We start from the raw sequence: 24,638 nt of genomic DNA, 5'->3' as shown, positions 1-24,638 counted from the left end.
CAAGCCATTTCTAGATACAGGTGGTATTAAAGTCTGTCTCACGCCCTAATTCTTAGTCACATTGACTGTTGTAACATACTTTATTATAGTCTGTTCCAGCTTAGCCAGAAGACTTCAACTAGTACAAAATACATCTGCCAAAGTCATATTTGGGAAGAAATTTGATCGTGCCATCCTGCTTCTTATTGGTCTTTATTGGTTACTGGTTTCCTGTCTAATACTGAATCTGATAGGATGTTTAATATTTAAAGTTTGTTATCGCAAATCTTTTACATCCTTCTCATCCCAACAGAACCCTTCACTCCTCCCAACAAGAATTAACTATTCCCTCTCACAAAGATACCAGATTGGAAAGTACACGTAAAAGGAGCTTCTTGTATTTGGCTTCTAGTTCTGGAATATTCTGCCTATTAATCTGCGTAGAGCAGGATTTCAGTAAATTTAGGAAAGCCCTTAAGATGCATCTTTTTGTCCAGGTTTTCTCAGACTAACTTATTTTAACAATTAGACATTTAAGTGATGAATAGCTTATCAGGCACCCATGTATCTAGAATCTATTAATCAGGTTCTCAGCAAATTTCCATTATTTAGGTGATAATGATTGAAGTTTACTACAATCAAACATACAACATAAAAACAAAGGCTCATGCTAGACAGTTATTTATTTTACATGTTTATTTTTACTATGAATTGCTTTTATGTAGCATTTTTTCTATTGTAAATCACATTCAGCTCGATACAGTAAAGTTCAGTTGAAGATTTCTCGTCTGTAACGAGCTCGCTGCGCACAATTCGGACGCGTAAGGCAAACCAGCGATACAGTCTCCAGTTTTGCGCGTCCGTAGCGCTTCTTAAAACAGACGCGTAACCCTTCCCGCACCCGGCATGTAAATGAACGAATTAGCTGTATAATGAAGGAATTAGCTATTCCCCTCCGATACCGCAACGGGCACTCAGGTTCTCTCATTAGTAACGCACTGTTTTGCCGCGGCCGTAACGTGTTAGTTTACCGCCTCCCCCTAGTAGGAGTTAGGACTGTGAGTCTAGTAACAAATCCATCGACACCGCTTAAGATACTCAAAAACAATAAAACACAATTTAAAAAAAAAGCCATACAGAGATGATCGAGAAAATGTAATGATGTGGGACACATAAAACATGTCAGAAGAAAAAATAAAAATTTTTAAATACCTGTCGGAGGGCCGCGTGGGTACAGGCGGCGGCGGCGGGAGCCGGGTGGTCACGTGTTAAATCTAGGCTGCGGGCGGGTGGGCGCCTGTTCCAGGCGGCGGCGGGGGGACACGCGTTAGTTCGAGACCGCCGGCGGGCAGCGGGTGGTCGCGTGTTAAATCTAGGCCGGGTCCGCACAGGCGCGCATTCATTCACTGCCGGTGGGGGCTGCCGGAGGCAATGGATGAATGCGCGCCTGTGCGACCCCTGCGATTCGGCGCTCAAGGCGTGACGTCACGGCATGTGACTGCCTTGAGCGCCGAATCGCAGGGGTCGCACAGGCGCGCATTCATTCATTCACTGCCGGTGGGGGCAGCCGAGGCCGCCCCCACCGGCAGTGAATGAATTCATTCATCCAGGCGGAGGAGCCGGCTGCTTTCGCCACCGGCTCCTCCGCCTGGATGAATGAATGCGCGCCTGTGCGACCCCTGTGATTCGGCACTCAAGGCAGTCACATGCCGTGACGTCACGCCATGAGCGCCGAATCGCAGGGGTCGCACAGGCGCGCATTCATTCACTGCCGGTGGGGGCTGCCTCTGGCAGCCCCCACCGGCACTGAATGAATGCGCGCCTGTGCGGACCCGGCCTAGATTTAACACGCGACCACCCGCCGCCCGCCGGCGGTCTCGAACTAACGCGTGTCCCCCCGCCGCCGCCTGGAACAGGCGCCCACCCGCCCGCGGCCTAGATTTAACACGCGACCACCCGGCTCCCGCCGCCGCCGGCCGCCTGGACCCACGCGGCCCTCCGACAGGTATTTAAAAATTTTGATTTTTACACTTCCTGGTGCCTGTCATTTCAAATATCATTTGAAATGACAGGTACCAGCGCACCCAGGTTACTGTATAGGCGCTGTATTAAGCGCCTATACAGTAAAATGGGTTACGCGGGCATAACCCTTCCCTACCGCTTTAAAGCCGCGGCATGCATTTGCATGCGATTAGAGGAGAGTATCGGGGAGTTAGTGAAGAGAACTGTGCGTGCGGGGAGGAAGGGTGCGCCTGACACTACCTCACTGTTTCTACCTCGACCTTACTGTATCGACCTGTTTGATTGTTACAGAAAGGAGATTCATTGTTTTATTCTAAAATAAACATTTCCCAGCAGAGTGACGTGTCCCATTTGATCATTGATGCTGAGACATGTAGCATCCCCTCCCCCCCCCCCAAAAAAAAACAACTTGGAACATTAGGGGAGAGAACCAGTATTGTTATGGAAACAGATGAAATCACAGGTCTTATGTGAAATGGTTATATACATTATTTCTATAACAAAACCATTGCACAGTTGGACTCTGGGAATCTATGGTTAAAGTACTTCAGGCTTTAGACAAGTTTGTTTGTGGGGGAGAGGTGGTGTTTTCAGCATAGCTGTGTGATTAAAAGTTACTGTCAAAGCTTTTCTGTTTGAATAGCCTAGTGGTTAGTGCAGTGGGCTATGAAGCAGGAGACCAGGGTTCAAGTCCCACTGTTGCTCCTTGTGACGTTGGGCAAGTCACTTTACCCTCCATTGCCTCAGGTACAAACTTAGATTATAAGCCCTCTGGGGATAGGGAAATACCTACAGTACCTGAATGTAAACTGATGTGAGATCTCAGATCAAATGTCGGTATATAATAAATAAAAAACCAAAATTTTCTGCAATGACCTACACTATCTGGCTCTATTCTGACTGCTATTAGTCTTTTTGTCTGTAATTCATTTTTTTTAAATATTTATTTTTGCACAGCATGAACTCCATGTATGCTAAATGAAGAAAACAGTGTTGAGTGGAGACTAGCTGGGAGGGCGGGTGGAAATGGGTGGCTTAAGGGAATTGGCACAGAATTACAGAACCATTCAGATCAAGGCCATTGGCTGAAATCTGGTTCAGGCTGGTAATGACCAAAAGTCATTTTGTATCTGAAAGACATCTAGTGGCCTATCTGAAATGAGTTGGTGGTGGTTTTGGTTGTATTGCCAGTGGATAAGCACCCATGTTAATAAAACCATCACAATTTGAAACTTTTGAAAGTCTCAGTTAAAGACTTCAGTCATGTAGATTGAATTACTTCTAGAGGGGGTTCTGTGAGCGCGGTGTGCAAAGGCATTGTGAAGAAGCTTTCAGTGCTACTGCTTGTGCTGTACCTCTTCTGTGGCTGAAGAGTACTTCAGTTTCTAGCGCTGTTAATCGGTCACCTTTTCCAAGTGGTAAACTTACTTAAAGAAATGTGCAAAGTTAAATCCTTGGAGGTTTGGAACCTGCAGGTTGTGTTGGATTCATCAAAATCTATTTTATTTTTCAGTTGGTGAATTTGTAAGTGATGTCTTGACTGTCCCAGAAAAGTGCCGGTTCTTTCACAAAGACAGGATGGATGTGTGTGAAAGCTATCAGCATTGGCATACTGTAGCCAAAGAGGTAAGAATACAAATGATTATCTGATAAAATGACTTACACTAAGTTGTAAATTTGTTAAATGGAACTTGATATCTGTATCTTCCCTACACTCAGAGGAAATAAATCCCACCTCACATTTCAAAGGTAGCACATACTGGTAGTTAGGACATTCATGTGGGGAGTTAGCATTGTTAGCTATGAGTATACATTGGAGTCTTCAGAAATAAGTTCCAATACCATAAATTCACTTATATATGCACTTGGAAATGCTGTTCTTGAATTTTCTCTGTGCTTGTGAATCCAGGCAATGGTGAGTCTGCTGAGATACAGTTTTGAGCTGGATAAAATGCCTAAGTGCAAAAAAAATGCAGGAAAAGAATGTGATTTATCAGATCCCAAATATGTAATTTTAATTCATTTGGCTTCTTTAGGACCTGGCACTTATAGAAAAGATAGGTTAAGGGAAATTAAATATTGCTAGAGAGGTATGACAACTCAGAAAGACCTGCAGTCTAGTACTCTGTTCAGATCTTGCAATTTGGCTTAACACTTTAGAGAAACTAGGTAGGCAAATGAGTTTTTATAATTGTAGCACAATTGTAGCACACTGTCAATGACTTTTTCCAGCAGTCATTGACAGTGGTGCACTTGACATAAACTAAAAAGAATGCTCTTACATTCCCCCCCCCCCCCCAAAAAAAAAAAAAGTTCAGATTTTCTTTTTCTTTTTTTTTTTTCTTTTTTTTTTATTAACGTGGGTGAGCAAAAACAATTTCAGTTTGAGTGTAGCAAATCTCTGCTGGTCACAATGGTATGCTCTGTTCTCCCAAACTGAGAGGTAAAAAGTAACAAATGAAACATTTGATCTAATCTCAGTATACAAAGTTTAATATTGCTAGCTGGGTTTGCAAAAAGTATTCACAAAAGACCAGAGATCACAGATCTGAAAGCGTGATGTATCTATACACCATCTGCCCCTGGAAGGCTTGTAGATAAGTTGACTTACTAAGAACACGTTGTAATGGTTTGTCCTCTTGGCTTCCCTTAAGGCTTGTGTGGCAGAAGTCATGATCCTGCGTAGCTATGGTATGTTACTGCCCTGTGGAATTGATCAGTTCCATGGCATAGAGTATGTATGCTGTCCCCAGACTAAAGTCAAAGAAGAGGCCCTCTCCAAGGAGGAAGAGGAAGATGAGAATGAAGAGGATTATGACAGTTATAAAAGGTGAGGAGCCTGAGCTTGTATGGATTTCTTGCTAATGCTTTCACCATTGTTTAGGAGTGTTTGACTTCCAGTTTTGATTCTTCTTTTTGGAGATCATAATATGTTTTAGAGTGCATTAATAATAACCTAGGCTTGAGATGGAGAAGAAATGCTGCTGTATGTAAAGATACCCACTCAAGTTGTCTTGCATTTAGTGTCATTGTTTTGTCCATAAGCTTGGTGTTTCATAATCTACCTACTGTCCCCTTAGTACTTGTTTTTAATGATTTTTCAAACTTATGAGGACTGATTTAAATGAATACCTTGCTACAACAGTTAATTTGTCTTTACCTGAAGGTGTCATTCCTCGCATGTTTAAAACAGGACACTGAAGCAATTTTTAAGAAGCCCACGCTACATTCTACTGATTTTTGCCAGAGTCTATTTTTATTTATAAAATCTCATATACTGCTACTGCTAAAGATAAATGTCCAGCGTAGATAACAAAGAATAACCTACATAAATGATACATAAAATTAAAACCACACAAAACAATAACTACAAAGTATTAAAACAGAATACATTTGGGCATAAGCCCTTACAAATAACTGTGCCTATTACTCCTTTCCTGAACAGCTTTATGCCCCTCTTGAGCCTGAAACTCCAGTGGCAGAGCATTCTAACAAAGGTTTTTGAAAAAGTTGCACTGAAGCAATTGAATTCTTAGAACAAGATCAAGTATGGCTTTACCTCATTGCAGGCTGGAACTACTTGTCCCAAGAATTGCCATACTGGGTGAGACCAAAGATCCATAAAGCCCAGTATCTTGTTTCCAGTAATGGCTAATCCAGGATACAAGTAGCTGGCAAGATCCTGACTAGAAGCTATGCTGCTATCACACAGTGATAAGTAGTGGCTATTCCTGAAGTCTACTTGGTTAATAAGTTTACAGACTTTCCAGGAAGGTGTCCAAACCTTTTCTTACCCAGCTACATTAAATACCTTAACCACATCCTCTAGCAATGAATTTCAGAGCTTTAATTGTGCATGGAGTAAGAGAATTTTCTCCAGTTTTTCAATGTGCAAAAAAAACCTGTTTGTATTCTTTGAAAGAATAGATAACTGATTTACACTTATCCATTCCACTCATGACTTTATAGACCTCTACCATATCCCTCCATAGCCTTCTTTTTTACAAGCCAAACAGCCCAAATCTCTTTAGATTTTCCTCATAGGGGAGGCATTCTCTGCCCTTTATCATTTTGGTCGCCCTTCTCTGAATCTTTTCCAGTGCATCTCTTTTTTAAAATGGGACAACCAGAACTGCACACAGTATTCCAGGTGTGGCCTCACCATGGAGCAATAGAGGCATTTTGATATTGTATTTTTTATTCGCCATTACTTTCCTACTGTTTGTTTTTTTTTTTTACCACTGCCTAACACTGAGCCGAGAATTTCAAAGTATTGTCCACTATGACGCTTACATTTTCCTGAGTGTTAACTCCTAATATAGAACCTAACATCGAGTAACTACAGTGTTGTTCTTTCCCCATGTGCATTAGTTTGCTCTTGTCCCTATTAAATTTCATCTGCCATTTGAATGCCCAGTCTTGCAAGGTCCTCTTGTAGTTTTTCATAATCTACTTCAAATTGAACAGCTCAGAATAATTGTCATCTGCAAATTTGATCACCTCACTCATTGTTCTTTCCAGATCATTTATAAATGTTAAAAAGCACCAATCCAGTACAGATCCCTGGGGCACTCCACTGTTTATCCTTCTCCACTGAGGAAACTGATCATTTAGTCCTGTTTCCTTTTAACCAGTTTGCAATCTACTATAGGACATTACCTTCTATCTCATGTCTATTTTTTTAATTTTCTCGCGAGTCTCTCATGGGGTAGTTTGTCAAATGCCTTCTGAAAATCTAAATACACTACTTCCACTAGCTCGCCAACACCTTAAAAAAAAAAGTAGCAGAATGATGATGAGGCAAGACTTTCCTTGTATGAATTCATGCTGACTGTATCCCATTGAATCATGTCTTTCTATATGTTCTGTGATTTTGTTCTTTAGAATAGTTCTCATGAGTTTTCCCGGCACTGAAGTCAGAATCATGGGTCTATAGTTTCCTGGATCACCCTTGGAGCCTTTTTTAAAGGTTGGGGTTAAATTGGCAACCCTCCAGTCTTTGGGTACAATGGATGATTTTAATGATAGGTTACAAATTACTAGAGATGTGAATCGGAACCAGAATCGGATCCGATTTCAGTTCCGATTCACATCTCTACAAATTACTAGTAATAGATCTGCAATTTCATTTTAGTTGTCAGAACTCTGACATGTATACCATCTGGTCTAGGCAATTTGCTAATTTTTCATTTGTCAATCTGCTGCCTTATATTTTCCAGCTTCACCATGATTTGTTTGTTCTAAATCATCACCATTGAATATAGTTTCTGGCACAGATCTCTCCAACATCTTCAATAAACACTAAAGTAAAGAATTATTTTCTCTAAGTACCCCATTAAACCCTCGATCATCTAACTGTCTATTTGACTCCCTCACAGGCTTCCTGTTTTGGATATATTTTATAAGTGTTTAGTTTTTTGCCTTTATAGCCAGCTTCTTTTCAAATTCTTTTAGTCTCCCTTATCAATGTTTTATATCTAACTTGACTATACTTATGCTTTTTCTTATTTTCTTCAGATGGATCCTTTTCCCAATTTTTAAAAAGTTCTTTTGGCTAAAGTAGCTCCTTTCACCTCACCTTTTAACAATGCTGGCAGTCATTTGGCCTTCCACTTTTTTTAATATGTGGAATACATCTGGACGGGGCTTCCAAGATTATATTTTTAAAACGATGATCATGCCTGGTATAAACTCTCACCCTTTGTAGCTGCACCTTCCAGTTTTTTTTCCTGTTTTCCTCATCTTATCAGTGTCTCCCTTTTGGAAGTTTAATGCTAGAGCTGTAGATTTACTTAACTTCCAGTCATTAAGTCAGTTTTGATCGTGTTAATGATCGCCTTTGCCTCTCACACCAAATCCTGCATTCCAGAAAGAATTGGGTCTAAAATGGCTCCCCCTCTCGTCAGATCCCAGACCATCCGCTCTGTGAAGCAATCTTTATTTCATTTAGAAACTTTACCTCCCTAGCATCTCCTGATGTTACATTTACCCACTGAGTATTGGGGTAAATGAAATCCCCATTATTACTGTGCTGCCAAATTTGTTAGCTTCCCTAATCTGTTAGCATTTCATCTGTGCATTTTGGCCAGATGGATGGTGGTATGACCTCATAGGTATATTCTTCCCCATATCAAATGGAATTTTCAATCATAAAGATTCTACTATACATTGTCTGCTGCAGGATCTTTATCCTATTGGACTGTACGCTATCCCTAATATAAAGTGCTACGCCCCCTCCCAAGTTGATCCACCCTATCTTTACGATATAGTTTGTCCCATTAGTTATCCTCCTTCTACCAGGTCTCTGAGATGACAATTAAGCCTATCTCTTCAGTGTTGTACATACTAAATCTCCCATCTTACTTTTTAAACTTCTGGCATTAGCATACAGACATTTTAAAGTGTGGGTTTTTTTTTTGTTTGTGTTAATTTACTTATCAGTTGTCAGAGTAATTTGAAATCTCTTAACTTAGGTAGTTTTATACTTATAGCACATAAGCTACTTTTGCTTTTATTGGAACCTCGCCCTAATTCCTGTTTTAGTATCTATCCTTTGAAGATACCTCCCTCTAAACCATGTGCTGCTGACTTTCCCTCATTTTCTAGTTTAAAAACTTCTCTATCTTCTTTTTGAAGGTTAGTTCCAACAATCTGGTTCCACCCTGGTTAAGGTGGAGCCCATCCTTTTAGAGTAGGCTCCCTTTCCCCAGAATCTTATTCCTGGTCCTAACAAAATTATAGCTGCCTTTCCTGCAACACTGTCTCATCCACACATTGAGACTCCAGAGCTCTGCCAACCTCTGCAGTCCTGCGCGTGGATCAGGGATTGTTTCAGAGAATTTAACTTTCTACCTGAAAGTCTAAATTTGGCTTCCAGAGCCTCCCTCCCATACCTTCCTATGTCGATACCTATATGTAATTATGACAGTCTGCTCCTGCCTACCACTGCCTAGAATCTTATCCAAGTGATCCATGAGTTCTGCCACTTTCCACCAGAAAGGCAAGTTACCATACGATCCTCTCATCCACCAGCCATCTAATAATTGAATCACCAACTATGATGGCTGCTGTAAAGCTTCTCTTGGGCTCTAGTCTTGGGAGACTTATCTTTGGTGCGAGAGGACAGTGCATCACCTGGAGAGCAGTTTTAGCTACACTAAAGCAATGCTCTGACCGAAAGACCTTGCTCCTGCAAAGCAGTGCACAGGCTGCTGGACTGGAATTGGGACTTGACTACTATGTCCCTGTAGGTCTCCTCTATATACCTCTGCCTTATCTCGTGCAGGTCTACCACTCTAGCCTCCAGAGATTGGACTCATTTTCTGAGAGCGAGGAGCTCTTTGCACTGGGCCCATACATACCTCTCACCAGTTGGTGGACATAAGAACATAAGAAAATGCCATACTGGGTCAGACCAGGGTCCATCAAGCCCAGCATCCTGTTTCTAACAGTGGCCAATCCAGGCCATAAGAATCTGGCAAGTACCCAAAAACTAAGTGTGTTCCATGTTACCATTGCTAATGGCAGTGGCTATTCTCTAAGTGAACTTAATAGCAGGTAATGGACTTCTCCTCCAAGAACTTATCCAATCCTTTTTTAAACACAGCTATACTAACTGCACTAACCACATCCTCTGGCAACAAATTCCAGAGTTTAATTGTGCGTTGAGTAAAAAAGAACTTTCTCCGATTAGTTTTAAATGTACCCCATGTTAACTTCATGGAGTTCCCCCTAGTCTTTCTACTATCCGAAAGAGTAAATAACAGATTCACATCTACCCGTTCTAGACCTCTCGTGATTTTAAACATCTTTATCATATCCCCCCTCAGCCGTCTCTTCTCCAAGCTGAAAAGTCCTAACCTCTTTAGTCTTTCCTCATAGGGGAGCTGTTCCATTCCCCTTATTTTTGTAGCCCTTCTCTGTACCTTCTCCATCGCAATTATATCTTTTTTGAGATGCGGTGACCAGAATTGTACACAGTATTCAAGGTGCGGTCTCACCATGGAGCGATACAGAGGCATTATGATATTTTCCGTTTTATTCACCATTACCTTTCTAATAATTCCCAACATTCTGTTTGCTTTTTTGACTGCTGCAGCACACTGAACCGATGATTTCAATGTGTTATCCACTATGACGCCTAGATCTTTCTTGGGTTGTAGCACCTAATATGGAACCCAACATTGTGTAATTATAGCATGGGTTATTTTTCCCTATATGCATTACCTTGCACTTATCCACATTAAATTTCATCTGCCATTTGAATGCCCAATTTTCCAGTCTCACAAGGTCTTCCTGCAATTTATCACAGTCTGCTTGTGATTTAACTACTCTGAACAATTTTGTGTCATCTGCAAGTTTGATTACCTCACTTGACGTATTTCTTTCCAGATCATTTATAAATATATTGAAAAGTAAGGGTAATCATACATGTGGCACTTGGTGCAAAAGACTTAAAGGCCCCCATTTCACATCTTAATACTGAGTTCTTAGTTAATTTAGATTGATATGGGAGTAGGGATGTGTAAATCAAAGTCCTTTAAACTTGTGGTATATTTAATGTTAATTTGGCAATGATCTGCAAGGGGAGAATTAATCTAATTGATAAGGGCTAGGTCACTACCTTTATTTGATAAATCCCTGATTGAGTTTTGATGTGAAAATCTTTTGTCCTCTTAAATGGAATAAGAATTTATAAATCAAAGAGTGGGATTAGAAGTGGGTAGGAGGTAAAGTAATACACTAAAATAAATTACCTACGTTTCCTAGCACTCGCACTAAAAATGAATTTACCCCACAATTTCACTTCTCCACAAACCTTTTAAGTCCCAGTATTACCCAGCAAGCAATATTCTTCAGCCACTAGAAAAAAAATGTTCTCCTCAATATCGGGAAAATCAACAGAAAAATCGAACCTACAAGTCCATGCATGCAATGAGGTAAAATGAGAACTGGATCAATCTGTCTGAAAATTAGAGCCAGCTGGCAACCCTGTTTAAGTAGGTAGAAAATCACATAATCTGATCACCCTACTAGAACAGGAGTTAAATTTCTCACTAAAGCTTCAAATAGTTCACTAGTCTCATCTGTGTTGTCCAATATAAACATATTATCTAACTTGGGTGTAGAATATTCAAGTGTCCTGTAAACAGGAATCAAGTCGCCTTTCTCCCCCATGGAGGTAAACTTTCCTAGTATATATTGTACCTGTTTGGTTATAAAGTTCAGTGAGTGTTATCTATTAAAAACTGCCAATCTAAGCCCATCTTTCTTCTTAATATCGAGCATTTTAATTATTAGTGACTTTCTTGGGCATAACAGAATGGGAAGCTATTGTTTTGTGAGTGGATCTAACTTTGTTTTTTTTTCTTAATTACTCCTTAAGTGAGTTTCCTACAGAAGCGGATGCAGAGGACTTCACTGCAGCAGCTGAAGAAGATGAAGAGGAAGAGGAGGAGGAAGAGGTGGTGGAAGATCGTGATTACTATTATGACAGCTATAAGGAAGAGGACTATGACGAGGTCCCAACAGAAGCCAGTGACCGGACACTGTCTGAGAAAGAAATACTCAGCGATGTAAAAGGTAGTTGGAACTTCGGGGATCCACTGACCTCTTTAGGCCATGGCACCTTTCCTCACTAGCTGTTAATAATCCCACTTGTTCTGTAGTTGATTAGTTGGATGAAATTTGCCCTGTTTACATAAATTGCTGGAGTGAATTCTGTATGTTTGGTACCCATATTTTAATAGCATTCTGCTTGGCACAAGCAGGTCTGTCCTAATTGGAATCTGAAATCCTCACTCTGGAAACCTAACTCATCCAGCTCTGTCGGAAAATACTTTGCTAATGAACCTTGTGTGGAAGGCAAAATGTGTGCTCTTCAGAGTATGAACTGGCAGCTGCTTCTGCAACATGCCCAAGTATTGTGATCAGTGAGCAGGTCATGTTGGTGTCTGCATGTTAATCCTCTAAGAAAAAAAAAAGAGGGATACTGATCAGTTGGATAAACTAGCAGGTTGGAAATTTTTATTGGGGCAGAGCAGCACTTTCCCTTCTATGTTGGTCCTCAGGTTATTGATTTCAGTGGACAGTAGGGTCGTGCTTAGTATAGGAATATATTCCACATCTTTATTTTGCCTGTTATCAAACTGTAGGGAGATCATACTGAACTGACCTTTTCTTGTTTTTATATATTTGTCTTCTTTAGATTAACAGGTCAGGTAAATATATATTGAACCTGGTATGTCCTGTCCTTTAATCTTTTTTTTAAATGGAGGTTGGCATAAAATGATGCTTTATGGTTTGCTTTTTGTATTTTTTATAGCAATTCTCTGCTTTATTTGACCTGGAAATCCAGCACATGCTAACACTTGAAGAACATTCTCCTTTAGAGGGGAAAACAACCCAGGGTCTCCTGTGTTAACTGAGCAAATATTTGCTGTAGCTTTTGTTGGGCAGCAGGTGCTGCAACAGGAGGAGTATCTGCTTGTGTTCTTTCTTGTTAAGTCTTGCATTAGGTGCATATAAACGTGGCAGAGGGGCTTGAGGCAGGGGCTAGAAGGTACATGGAAGAGTGAAATTTACTTGACTTTTAGATCACTGCTTTTCTGCTAGCAGACCTTCGATCTTGCAGTCAGTACTGTTCCTACTGCTGGTGATATGCTTTTCTGAGGACAAGCAGGAGGGTAGTCCTCACACTTGTTTGAAATCATCTGATGGAGCCCTGATGCGGAAAACGTATGTCAAAGTTTCTAGAACTTTGACTAGGCACACTGAGCATGCCCTCTACCACACATCCACGTGGGGTCTCTCTGCAGTCTCTCTTTCTGCAGAACTGTAAGTCTCGCTGTGTGAGTGAGCTCTCTTTTGGCTGTTTTTGGCCTTGTGGAAAGCTTTTATCCTTCTTGCAGTTTTTGTGGTTTTTCTGTACTTTCCCGTCACCGGGTCCCTCTCTCTGCCCTCCCACAGTGCTCCTAGTCAAGGTTTTTTGTGATTCTGGTAAGTTTCCTTTCGCGGTTGAATCCCTGTGGTGGCGATGCATCAGTGCTCACCTGACAACACCCTGCCACAATCGTTTTCAGTTTGTGCCCCTTTTGTTTTGTTCGACATGGCCACATCCAGTTTTTGGCAATGCCCCCCGCTGCCCGATGACCATGTCCATCATGGACCCACATGATATGTCCTCTGCCTGGGGCATCACATGACGTCTGGGGTTGCTGCTTATGTGCCCAGATGACCCCGAAGGGATGCCGGCTTCAACTTGATAAGATGGAATAGCTCTTTGGGTCGAAGAAGTCCGAGCTATTGGAATTAAAGGACCAAGAAACCGCACAGATGGACACTGAGCCATTGACATCAGCGAGACCATCTTTTCTGTCCATGCTGTTAGTAGCTAGGGGTGCCAGAGACTGGCCACTGTCTTATCTCCTCCAGACTGAGGACATTGGGTGCCTCATTGTCTACCTCTGCACTGAGCTGAGCATTGAGGGAAGCCAAAGAAGCATCGGCACAGTCCCAGTCTATGCAAGATGCCAGGCACAGGGGTACACTGGCTCGTGCCTTAATGCCCCCGAAGCAACCCCATGGTGAAGTGCCAGTCTTCCATCAGTGCCAGGGGTTCACCAGTCCTGATGTCAGTCACTGACCCACCTTGAGGGTCTGAAGATCTGGCCACTTCTCCATTCTCCCAGTCAGTGTTGGTATTGGCAACATTTGAGGAGGAGCTAGAGCACAGAGTCCAGCTGGCGGTGGAGCGGGCTCTGCAGGGCTTCTGTCCAGTGGCACAGACAGCACCAGACCTGGTGCTGCTTGTCCTTGTACTTCTTCTGGAGAAGCTAAACATGCTCATCAGTGCGTTACTGACCCAGCTGGTGTCGATTCCTGGGACAACAGCTGTGCTCAGCAGGGCACATGGGCTTCCCACTATCTATCTGGTTGTCATCGCTGTCTCCTCCTCCAAGGAAGCTCCACAGAGGTTGGCAGAGATGCTGAAGCCTGCAGCCCCCCATTCAGTTTTACCAGTGCCTGCACCTCTGGATGAAGGCTGAGCACCTAGGGACCCATCCCCTGTATTTTTCAGTGAGGATGAGGGACCCCTATTACCCTTTGGAGGGCTCCGAGGGTCTCCCATCAAACCCTTCTCCAGAGGAGGGAAGGAAGTCTGCGCCTGAGATCTTGACCTTTGCAGGGGTCGTGAGGGTGATGGCGGAAGCCATCTTATTTCAGTTAACGGAGAAGGATGCCAGGCACAAAATGCTTGAGATCCTCCAGTTTATGGAGCCTCCTAAGGAGATCAAGGCAGTCCCTGTACACAAGATCTTTAAAGAGCTGCTGAAGATATGAGAACATCCCCTTACAGTGTCTCCCATTGTTAAGAAGGCGGACACGGTCTACTTCATCCAGAAAACTGCTGGAATCGATAAGGATCAGCTGCTTCACCAGTTGCTGTTTGGTTGAATCCACCCTCAAGAGGGCGAAGCATTCTCGGAGTCATTCCTCGGCACCCCCAGGGAAGGACCATAGAGTGATGGACACTCTTGGAAGGAAGGTATTTCAAAGTGCCATGCTCATTGCCTCCATTGTTGCCTACCAGCTCTACATGAACTAGTACTCACGGGTACATCTGGAAATAGGTGCAGGAGGTGGCAGAGAAGCTGCCTCAACAGCAGCAGGGCACCGTTATGTCACATGTGCATAATGGCCTTGAGTGTGGAAAACATGGGTTCCGTGCGACCTATGATTTCGAAATGGCATCAAGAGTGTCTGCAGTGGAAATCAGCACCCACAGAATGGCATGGTTGAGGGCCTCAGATCTCCAACCAGAGGTACAGAAACAACTCACCAACGTGCCATATACAGAAGAGAATCTTTTTGGATATTGGGTGAGGGATGCCATGGCCCATCTGCAGGACCACCATGAAACCTCCAACAACTCTCTGCTAGCACTCTAACCTGTTGTCTTCTTCTAAGAGGCTGGTGAGACAGGGGCCAAGGAAGTCTTTCACTAAAGGAAGTACTAGCCTCCATCCCATCACTCCCATCAGCACCTTTAGTGCTCCCAAGGTCGTCCCAGGCAGCAGAGACCCCCTAAGCCCCAGCCAGCGTCTCAGTCAACTCCAGAGACAGGATTTTGACTGAGTCATGGGAAAATAAGACATTGGATCCTCTGGTCTGGGGGCAGGCTACAGTTCTTTGCGAACCAGTAGCCCAGTATAACCTCAGACCAGTGGGTTCTTTCCATCGTCCATCCAAGGGTATCAATTTAATCTATTGGGTGTCCTGCCAAATTATCCTCAGTGCCCATTTTGGGGACTGGTAGCACATCAGAAGGTACTACTAGCAGAGCTCTCCTCTCTCTTAACAGCTAGGGCAGTCTAGTCCGTACCATCAGGGCAAAGTGGGGTGGGGATTTTACTTCAGGTACTTCCTGATTCCAAAGAGAACAGGAGGATTCCATCCCATCCTAGACCTAAGGGCATTGAACAAGCTTCTAAGAAAAGAAAAGTTCAAGATGGTTTCCCTGGGCACCTTGATTCCCTTTTTACAAAAAGGGGGACTGGCTGTGCTCAGTCAGTCTAAAGGATGCATACTCACATTGAGATCTTTCCCAGTCACAGTGTTGCTGTTTGGGCTAGTGTCAGCCCCATGAGTCTTCACAAAATGCCTGGCGTATGGTGGTAGCACATCTCCACAGGCTGGGAATGTATGTTTTCCCTTATCTGGACAATTAGCTGGTCAAGAGTACATCTCAGGCAGGGGCCACCATATCCATGCGCCTGACCATCTGGATGTTGGAGTCACTAGGGTACATCAACTACCCTATCTCAGCCTGTCACTTCAATTGGATTTCATAGGAGCCCTGCTAGACACAACTCAGGCCAAGGCCTTCCTGCCTCATCAAAGGGCTGCCACTTTGACAACCCTTGCTGCAGAGATTTACCAGAGCCAGCAGGTGTCAGCCTAGCATATGTTGAGGCTGTTGGGCCACATGGCTGCAACCATACATGTTACTCTTTTGGCATGTTTACACATGCGCAGAGTTCAATGGGCTCTGAGGTCAGACTGGTGCCAGGCCACTCACAGCCTCTAGGACTTCATCTGAGTCACCCTGCTTCTCTGGGATTCATTCTTGGTGGCAGGTACTTTTAAATCTGGAACGGGGATCTTTTTTTTGAAATCCCCCTACCCAAATTGTCCTAACCATGGATGCATCCACTCTGGGGTGGGGAGCTCATGTAGATGGGCTCAGCACACAGGATCTCTGGTCTGCTCAGGAACACTCTTGTCAAATCAAATATCTGGAGCTTTGTGCAATCAATTACACGCTATGGGCTTTTAGAGATTGGCTGTCCAAAGTTGTCCTGATCCAAACTGACAACTAGGTAGCCATGTGGTATGTCAACAAGCAGGGAGGCATGAGATTGTAACTCCTGTGTCAGGAAGTGATCCAGATCTGGTTGTGGGCCCTGTCCCACAGGATGGTGCTCAGGGCTATATACCTTGCTGGGACAGAGGACATGGTAGCAGACAGGCTTAGTCAAGCCTTCAGACCCCATGAGTGGCCCCTGGACTACAGGGTAGCAAATCGTATATTCCTTCTCTGGGGGAGCCTGGACATAGATCCGTTGATGTCTCTTTTGCAATGGAAAGGTGTCTCAGTTCTGCTCCCTGTACAGATCGACAGCAAACCAGTCTTGGACACCCTTGCCTGTCATTGGGGCAAGGGTCTTCTGTACACATATCCTCAGATTCCTCTAGTGGCAAAGACTCTCTTGAAAATTCATGAGGACAAGTGGACTGTGATCCTCATAGCCACTCATTGGTCAAGACTCCTATGGGAGTTGTCCATCCAGAGACCAATCAGTCTGGGAACTTCCCCAGATTTCATCATGCAAGATCGAGGAGGGTTGTGGCATTCCAACCTCCAGGCTCTGTTGCTCACAGCCTGGATGTTTCAAGCCAACTTCCAATAGGTGTAGAAAGTAACCTACAGACACTATCCAATTGGCTAGCAGATTGCATCTCCTTCTGTTATGGCTAGACAGGACTGCATCTTGTGGGTCACGTCAAGGCTCATTCTATCAGATCCATGGCAGCCTTGGTGGTCACTTGCGAGCAGTTCACATGGAGATCTGCAAGGCTGTGACATGGTGTTCTCACCACACGTTTACATCGCATTGTCTGGATAGGGATGGCCAATGTGACAGTAGGTTTGGCCAGTCTGTCCTTTGGAACCTGTTTGAGGTGTAGAACCCAACTCTCCCTGACTAGGGCCCGTTGTTTGAGTTCATGCTGTTTCCCCTTCTGTTACCAACAGCACCATTACTGTGCCTATTGGCACCTGGTTAGGTGTCTGTTCCTCTTTTGTGTTGGGGAGCAGCCTGAAGCTAGGGTTTCACCCATGTGTGAGATCTACCATCCTGCTTGTCCTCTGAGAAAACAGAGATGCCTACCTGTAACTGATCTCCAAGGACAGCATATTAGTTTTCACGAAACCCTCCAGCCATATCACCTAGTTGGATTTCTCCTATTTTTTGTTTTAATTAATTGTTACAAGCTTGGTATAGGGCATGCTCAGTGTGCCTAGACAAAATTCTGGAAACTTTGACACAGGTTTTCTGTATCGGGGCTGCAACTGATGTCACTTGTGTGAGGACCAATATCCTGCTGTCTTTGGAGACTGTTAGAGGTATGCAACTCTGTTATATGCTGAATATTCCTTCTATGGAAATTGCATTTAGACTTTCTGGAGAGGGCAGTTGGAAATCTGCCAACAGGAAATTGGGTTTTAAACTGGGGAAAGTCCAACAGCTTTGTACAACTTCTGGAAGAACTCTGTTCTGCAAAAGCTCTGTTATGCAAGATTGATCAGCTTAAGGCTTTAATTTCTGCCTTATCCTCTTAACAGAATAGTTGCTTTCTGGATACATTTCTTGTAATTATCTTAAACATGCTAATGAGGTGTATTGTACAGGTGATTGTAAATAGTTTGCAATAATACTATGCAAGGAGAAGGAAAGGGAACACTTTTCCATTTTTCTCTTGATTCCTCATTTTGAAGTAGTGCTCACAGCTTTTGAGAAAAAATTTTTTGTGTGTAACTCCTGCAAAAATGATCAAAGTACAGATTACAATTGTGCTGCTGTGTAAAAAAAAAAAAAACTGTTTTAGTTTTGCTGTTGTAAATTATCAAGTGCAAAAATAGTTTTGAACAGCTGAAGAGGCATGGGTTTCTCTGCAACTGTTTTGTCCATCTCAAGAACTTTTTTCCATGGGATACTGAGCAAAAAGCTTAATGAGTATAGTCAAAATTTTAAAAAGTGTGAAACAAAAAGAACTGCAAATAAGACCAGCTTACAGTGGCAAATATATTACCATGGCTTTAGTGTGGCATTTCTCTTAAGTTAAATGCCTGCCAAGCCAGTGTTTCCCAACCAGTGTGCGATGGCACCTTGGTGTGCCTTGAGATATGATAAAGTATGCCAAGAAAGCCACCACTACCTGATGCTCGGGTCCAGACCATCACCCGGGCTGTGCTGTCAGTATAGCAACAGGAGTCACCAGTGGTGGCTCTTAAACATATAGAGGCAGGTTGCGCGCCGAGCCGTGCAACCTGCCTCTGTTCCCTCCGAAGCCACTCCGAAATCGGAGCGGCCTCGGAGAGAACGTTCCTTCCGCGTCCCCCCCACCTTTGTGCAAGTTACGCCTGCTTGAGGCAGGCGTAACTTGCGCGTGCTGCCTCGGCATCCCCCAGCACAGGCCGCAGTGCCAGGGGACTCGGGACCGCCCTCCCGGCCCACCCCCAAACCATCACCATGCCCCTGGACACGCCCCCCAGACATGCCCCTTCCTGCCCCTTTTACGAAGCCCCGGGACTTACATGCATCCCGGGGCTTTGCGCGCGCCAGCGCGCGAGTGCCCTGTGCGCGTAAATCTGATAGGATTTATGCTCGCAGGGCTTTTAGAATCTACCCCATAGGAGCTACTTTCTGAAAACGTGTAATCATGCATGCCTTTTCTTAGCTATAGCATGAGCCCTCAAGGGTGGTAATTAATGGGCAGCATGCAGGGCATGGACAGCCGGGGCACACAGAGCACGAGACTCCTCATCTTCCCCTCCCCTCCCCGAATTTCCTTATTTGAGTCCTTCCAGCCTCTTACCCCAGGTTGAGTAAGATGGGGAGAGCATGTATTGAGCACTGGATGCAACTGGACCCATTCTGGCTGTTGGGAATAGCAGCAGTGGAGGAGCTCTGGTAGCTACTTATGGCAGCCAAGGTAGCTCTCACGAATATCAGTATACAAAAAGTGAATAAATAAAAATAAAATAAATAACTAAGCTAACTGCCTGCACCACACTGACCTCTTCCTTCTCCTGAGCTTGTATATAGATGAAATGGCCCACTGTGATAAGTTTGTGTCTCCCAACCCCCTTTCTCCTTTTATTTTAAAATTTGGAAGAGACTGGTGGGACTTTCAATGCGTCCCTCGCTCATCTTTTAAACACACGAGCCCTCTTCGTTGCCTTGCCCCTTGGAGATTGATTTGTAGGGGTGTGCATTCATTTTCGCCGTATTGGCGATCCGCAACGTATATTACACTATTCGTGGGGAAGCGAAACGTATTGCGATTCCCCATGAATACACGAATCTTCCCCCGAATTATACGGCCACCTAAACAAAAATTTAAACAAACCCCCCAAGACTTACCAAAACTCCCTGGTGGTCCAGCGGGGGGGGGGGGGGGTGTCCAGGAACCATCCCCTGCACTCACATCCTCTGTGCTGGTTTCATCATGGCGCCGATAGCCTTTGTCACAGGGGCTACCGGTGCCATTGGTCAGCCCCTGTCACATGGCCATCGGCGCCATCTTGTGCTCCTACCATGTGACAGGGGCTGACCAATGGCACCGGTAGCCCCTGTGACATAGTATGGGCAAAGGCTATCGGCGCCATTTTGAGTAGTGGCATCGGACGGCCGGAGTGCAGGAGGTCGCTCCGGGACCCCCATTGGACCCCCAGGGACTTTTGGCCAGCTTGGGGGGGGCCTCCTGACCCCCACAAGACTTGCCAAAAGTCCAGCGGGGGTCCGGGAGCGACCTCCTGCACGCCGGCCGTCCAATGCCAGTACTCAAAATGGCGCCAATCGCCTTTGCCCTCACTGTCACAGGTACCGACGGTCGGCCCCTGTGACATAGTGAGGGCAAAGGTGATCGGCGCCATTTTGAATACTGGCAGCAGATCGCCTTTGCCCTCACTATGTCACAGAGGCTGACCGTCGGTACCAGTGACATAGTGAGGGCAAAGGCGATCGGCGCCATTTTGAATACTGGCAGCAGATCGCCTTTGCCCTCACTATGTCACAGAGGCCGACCGTCGGTACCTGTGATATAGTGAGGGCAAGAGCGATCTGCGCCATTTTGATTACTGGCATCGGACGGCCGGCGTGCAGGAGATCGCTCCTGGACCCCGCTGCACTTTTGGCAACTCTTGTGGGGGTCAGGAGGCCCTCCCAAGCTGGCCAAAAGTCCCTAGGGGTCTCGGAGCGACCTCCTGCACTCCGGCCGTCCGATGCCACTATTCAAAATGGCGCCGATAGCCTTTGCCCATACAATGTCACAGGGGCTACTGGTGCCATTGGTCCGCCCCTGTCACATGGTAGGAGCACAAGATGGCGCCGATGGCCATGTGACAGGGGCTGACCAATGGCACCGGTAGCCCCTGTGACAAAGGCTATCGGCGCCATGATGAAACCGGCACAGAGGGTGTGAGTGCAGGGGATGGTTCCTGGACCCCCCGCTGGACCACCAGGGAGTTTTGGTAAGTCTTTGGGGGATCAGGAGGGTGGTGGGTTGTAGTTAATTTGAATTTTAGCAGGCACACGAATAGAAATCGCCATATTAATGCATCAGGGCGCCATACTGCCGAATGCAACGTATCTGCTCCCCGACAAATCCGAATCACGAATGCAACGTATGGCGTCCATCTGCACATCCCTATTGATTTGCTACACAAAATTTTTATTAATGTAGTTGTGCCTTTGGCTCAAAAAGGTTGGGAAACACTGCTAAGCTGAAAAGCTTCCAGATTGGTCTATTGGATTGTACACTCCTCCAAGAGGGAACAGTTGTGGGGATTTTTTTTTTGTTTGTTTTTTTTTTAACCAGAGATCATCTGCAAGAGAATTGTCATCTTACTCCCCTTCAAGGTTAGAACACTGATATTGCTACTGATGATTATTGTGTATTTCATACAAAATGTCAATCCTTCAGGGGGTTAGTATGGTGGTTTATTTGTTTTAATTTGGGTGAGTCTTTTTAAAACTATTTTTAAGCTTTGGAATTAAGGTCTTGGCCCTCGCTAGCTGCTGATATTCTAACCCGTCTCCACACAGCTGTCTGCTCCATGGAGGCCATGACAGGTCCTTGCCGGGCTGTGATGCCCCGTTGGTACTTCGACCTCAACAAGAAAAAGTGCATTCGCTTTATATATGGAGGCTGCGGAGGCAACAGGAACAATTTTGAGTCAGAGGACTATTGTATGGCAGTGTGTAAAAAAATGAGTAAGTCCTGCCTCCACCCCTGCTTCTCATCCCCTCCACTAGCCTTTTGCAGCAAGCCAACACTGTCCTGTCCTTTGCTTAAATGTCTCCTCTCAGATCAGTCCAAATAACATTGTAGCTGTGTAGCTATGTTCTGGTGTTGTGTTTCTCAACAGTTTTCCTCTTGTGTCTATCTGCTTCCTAGATCTGGGTTACTTGTGCTGGTAATCTAACCAAAATCAGTCTGGTTTTTTATCTGTGTTCAGTTTTTAATCTGTCTTGTTTCCTTGCCCTGTGGTGGGCATTGCTTGTATTCGAAGCTGCATGTCTACTTTTTTGAATGAGAATTAGTTTTTCTGCCCAATCTTAATATTTCACCATCTGAACTGTTGCAAAGATTCTGGTAAGGGAAAGCTTTCCTTTCCACTTTTTATCTGATCAACCTGCAATTTCTTTTCTTTTTTTTAACTGTATGCTCTAACTTAGGATACTTTAAGGTGGTCCAAATAGATGCATCCTGCTGAGATCTGATATGTGATATAAAATGAAGGATATGTTAATCCTGTGGTCATTTTATGCCAGCCATTTTTCCTATTACAACATTTTTACCTCTGTTCAGGTAACAATTCAGTACAAACTGATCAGATTTTTTAAAAAACTCTTTATTTAGATAATTTTATGACATTCAGTGTGGGGAAAATGAACAATATAGTACTGTAGTTCTCTACAAAAGCACTTGGTACATATAAATCAAAAAAGAAAAACCAATTTCATAAGATAGGCAAGCCATTCTAACTTATAAGAGTCTCAGGTTCTATTTCAGGCAGATTCATTTCATAAAGTGTGTATAACTCATAACTAGAGCGTGGTAGGGATCCCACATTAGATCATGTTTAACATTGAAGTAACATCTGACTTTGTCAAAACACGCTCGACGAGGATCGAGCTCTGTTGCATTAGCACACTGTACTCTTGTAAAATTATCGAAGATTTAATGAAAAGCTACAATAATATAAGATACAACAAAAGACTGTCAAAGACTGCCGCAAATGATTAGAAGTCCGGGCGGCTTTCGTTTGAAATACCATAAGAAAGCACGCCGACAGGCTTGCTGATGCGGCTAAAAATAAAAAATAAAAAATAAAAAATAAAAAACAGAAAAATTGAAAATTAAAAATTGAAAACCAGCTTAATTGGGAAACGGCATGTAGATTGATATTTCCTTTTCCATTGCTAAAAGTTATTTATGCCATATCTAAGCTTCTCCAAGTTGCCAGTAGTCTAGAACAGATTTTGATTTCCAAAAAGTGACTATAGTAAAAAGAGCTGTTGACCAGGGGGTGGTATTTGATGAGGATATCTGACCCACGTAACCAGCAAAGTAGGGAGATTCAGAATATCAGCAAGATGCTGTATTACTTGTGACCGGAATTAACAAACATACCTTCTACCAGTCCCAGCATATATGAAAGCATGTACCCACCTCCCTGCAACCCCTCCCACATGCATTATTGGGCCCCAGGGAAAACCTTGGATCAGAAAACTGGGGCGTATTCAATTCTGTGCAGCAATTTGACCAATTCAGTTCATCTGGTACATATTGAAATGTGCTGGGTGGCCACCCAGATAAATCTCCTTGCTTTAATGTCTAAGGTAAAGTTAAGTCTGTGTTCCAGGCATCTATAATAGTTTCTGATATGTGCCATGATACCGTTAGCCGTTGCCTCTCACTTAAAAAAAAATCTTCCATACCATTCAGAGGTCTGAGGGATTTAGTCAGAATCAAGATGGTTCCCAAGGGCAATTTTCAATTGTAAATAAAAAGCATGTGATTGAGGTGGAAGCTGAAACTCCTGACAAAGCAAATGAAAGGATTGAAACCCTGATTCATCCCATAATTGAGAAGATTAAAGCCTTGTCCTTCCATACTCTGAATGCGGAGGCAAAGGTACATCCTGACAAAATGGGATTTTCATGTATGGGACAGGGTAATGAGAGAAATATCCTTTGTCTTTAAGACTTCGATAACCTGTCCCCATATTTGAAAAGTATGAGCTAGTATCGGGTTAAAGCTACAAATTATTCTACAGTTTAGTGAAGCAGGGGGCATAAAAGGGAGTTTTGCCAAGTTAACCCCCCCTCAGCCTGCTTCCCCTCTATCTAAAGCCAAGGATCATCAGTGAGACCAAACCAATCCTTCAGATGTATCAATCAAGCCATCCAATAGTACAAATGCAAGTTGGGTAGGGCATCCATAAACATACTATTTTTATTCTGGCTTGTCTATGCTTCCAAATGTCGATGTACATCTATTAAAGGTCAGAAAAACATGGACTGGTATATGGACATGTTGGAACAGGTACTTGCCAATGAGTTATACTCCCAAGCCCTCAAGTCTTGTTTTATTATCTCTGTTAAAGGCATGTGGTTTTTGGAATGTCTTTCAGATCCCATACCACAATACTCAGATATTTAAAGCCTTTGTGAGCCACCTTAAGTGGAGAAATGGTTAGGTATGGTGCCCTGCGGGTCAAGGGAAAAAATTTCAGATTTATAAAATTTTATATCCTGCTAGGACTCCATACATAGATAGATTGAATAATGCCAGCCCAGAGGATATAGGGGAGATCAAATATATCGGGATGTAATTAGTGTGTAGTGAGATCTTATATTCACCCACCCAGCTTAATCCCCGGAATCTCAGGGTTTTGTCTCTAATTGCTGCCGCCAGAGGTTCAGTTGCCAAGTGATAAGGGACACTTTGTATTAATAAGAGGAAGGGGCTCCATTTATATGAAGCCTAGCTCTCAGGCATGTATACATCGCTTCAGTCCATGCAATAAAGTGGTCCAGTAGGCCTGCCTTTCTCAAAGTAGCAACCAGAAAGGACCTTAACCTATCAAAGGCCTTTTCTGCATCTAGTGAGATAATCAGACCAGAGATACCCTTATGTTTGGTCATGTGCAGTATGTTACACAGGCGCTGTGTATTGGAAGTAGAAACCCTATATGTTACAAATCCCATTTGGTCTGAATGGATTACAATCTAAGCTGCAGAATCTTCTCCAAAACTATTGGTAATTAAGAGATAGGGGTCTCT

The 24,638-nt window shown here is 43.8% G+C and overlaps 1 protein-coding gene across 7 annotated transcripts in view; it reads left to right on the top strand.

Annotated features, from left to right (window-relative positions):
- APLP2 (amyloid beta precursor like protein 2) overlaps window positions 1-24,638 on the top strand; it is a 171,398-nt gene that overhangs the window by 88,338 nt on the left and 58,422 nt on the right. For 4 of the 7 annotated variants that reach the window (XM_029573896.1, XM_029573897.1, XM_029573895.1 and 1 more), the window contains exons 4-7: window positions 3,515-3,627; window positions 4,656-4,831; window positions 11,387-11,583; window positions 21,393-21,560. In XM_029573896.1, coding sequence (XP_029429756.1) covers window positions 3,515-3,627; window positions 4,656-4,831; window positions 11,387-11,583; window positions 21,393-21,560 — 654 coding nt within the window. The remainder of the gene's footprint in view (window positions 1-3,514; window positions 3,628-4,655; window positions 4,832-11,386; window positions 11,584-21,392; window positions 21,561-24,638) is intronic. The other 3 variants (XM_029573900.1, XM_029573898.1, XM_029573899.1) reach the window with 1 other exon arrangement.

The sequence above is a fragment of the Rhinatrema bivittatum genome, chromosome 12, assembly GCF_901001135.1.
Source record: "Rhinatrema bivittatum chromosome 12, aRhiBiv1.1, whole genome shotgun sequence".
Taxonomy (NCBI): Eukaryota; Metazoa; Chordata; class Amphibia; order Gymnophiona; family Rhinatrematidae; genus Rhinatrema; species Rhinatrema bivittatum.
This window is presented reverse-complemented; position numbering and strand designations above follow the sequence as displayed.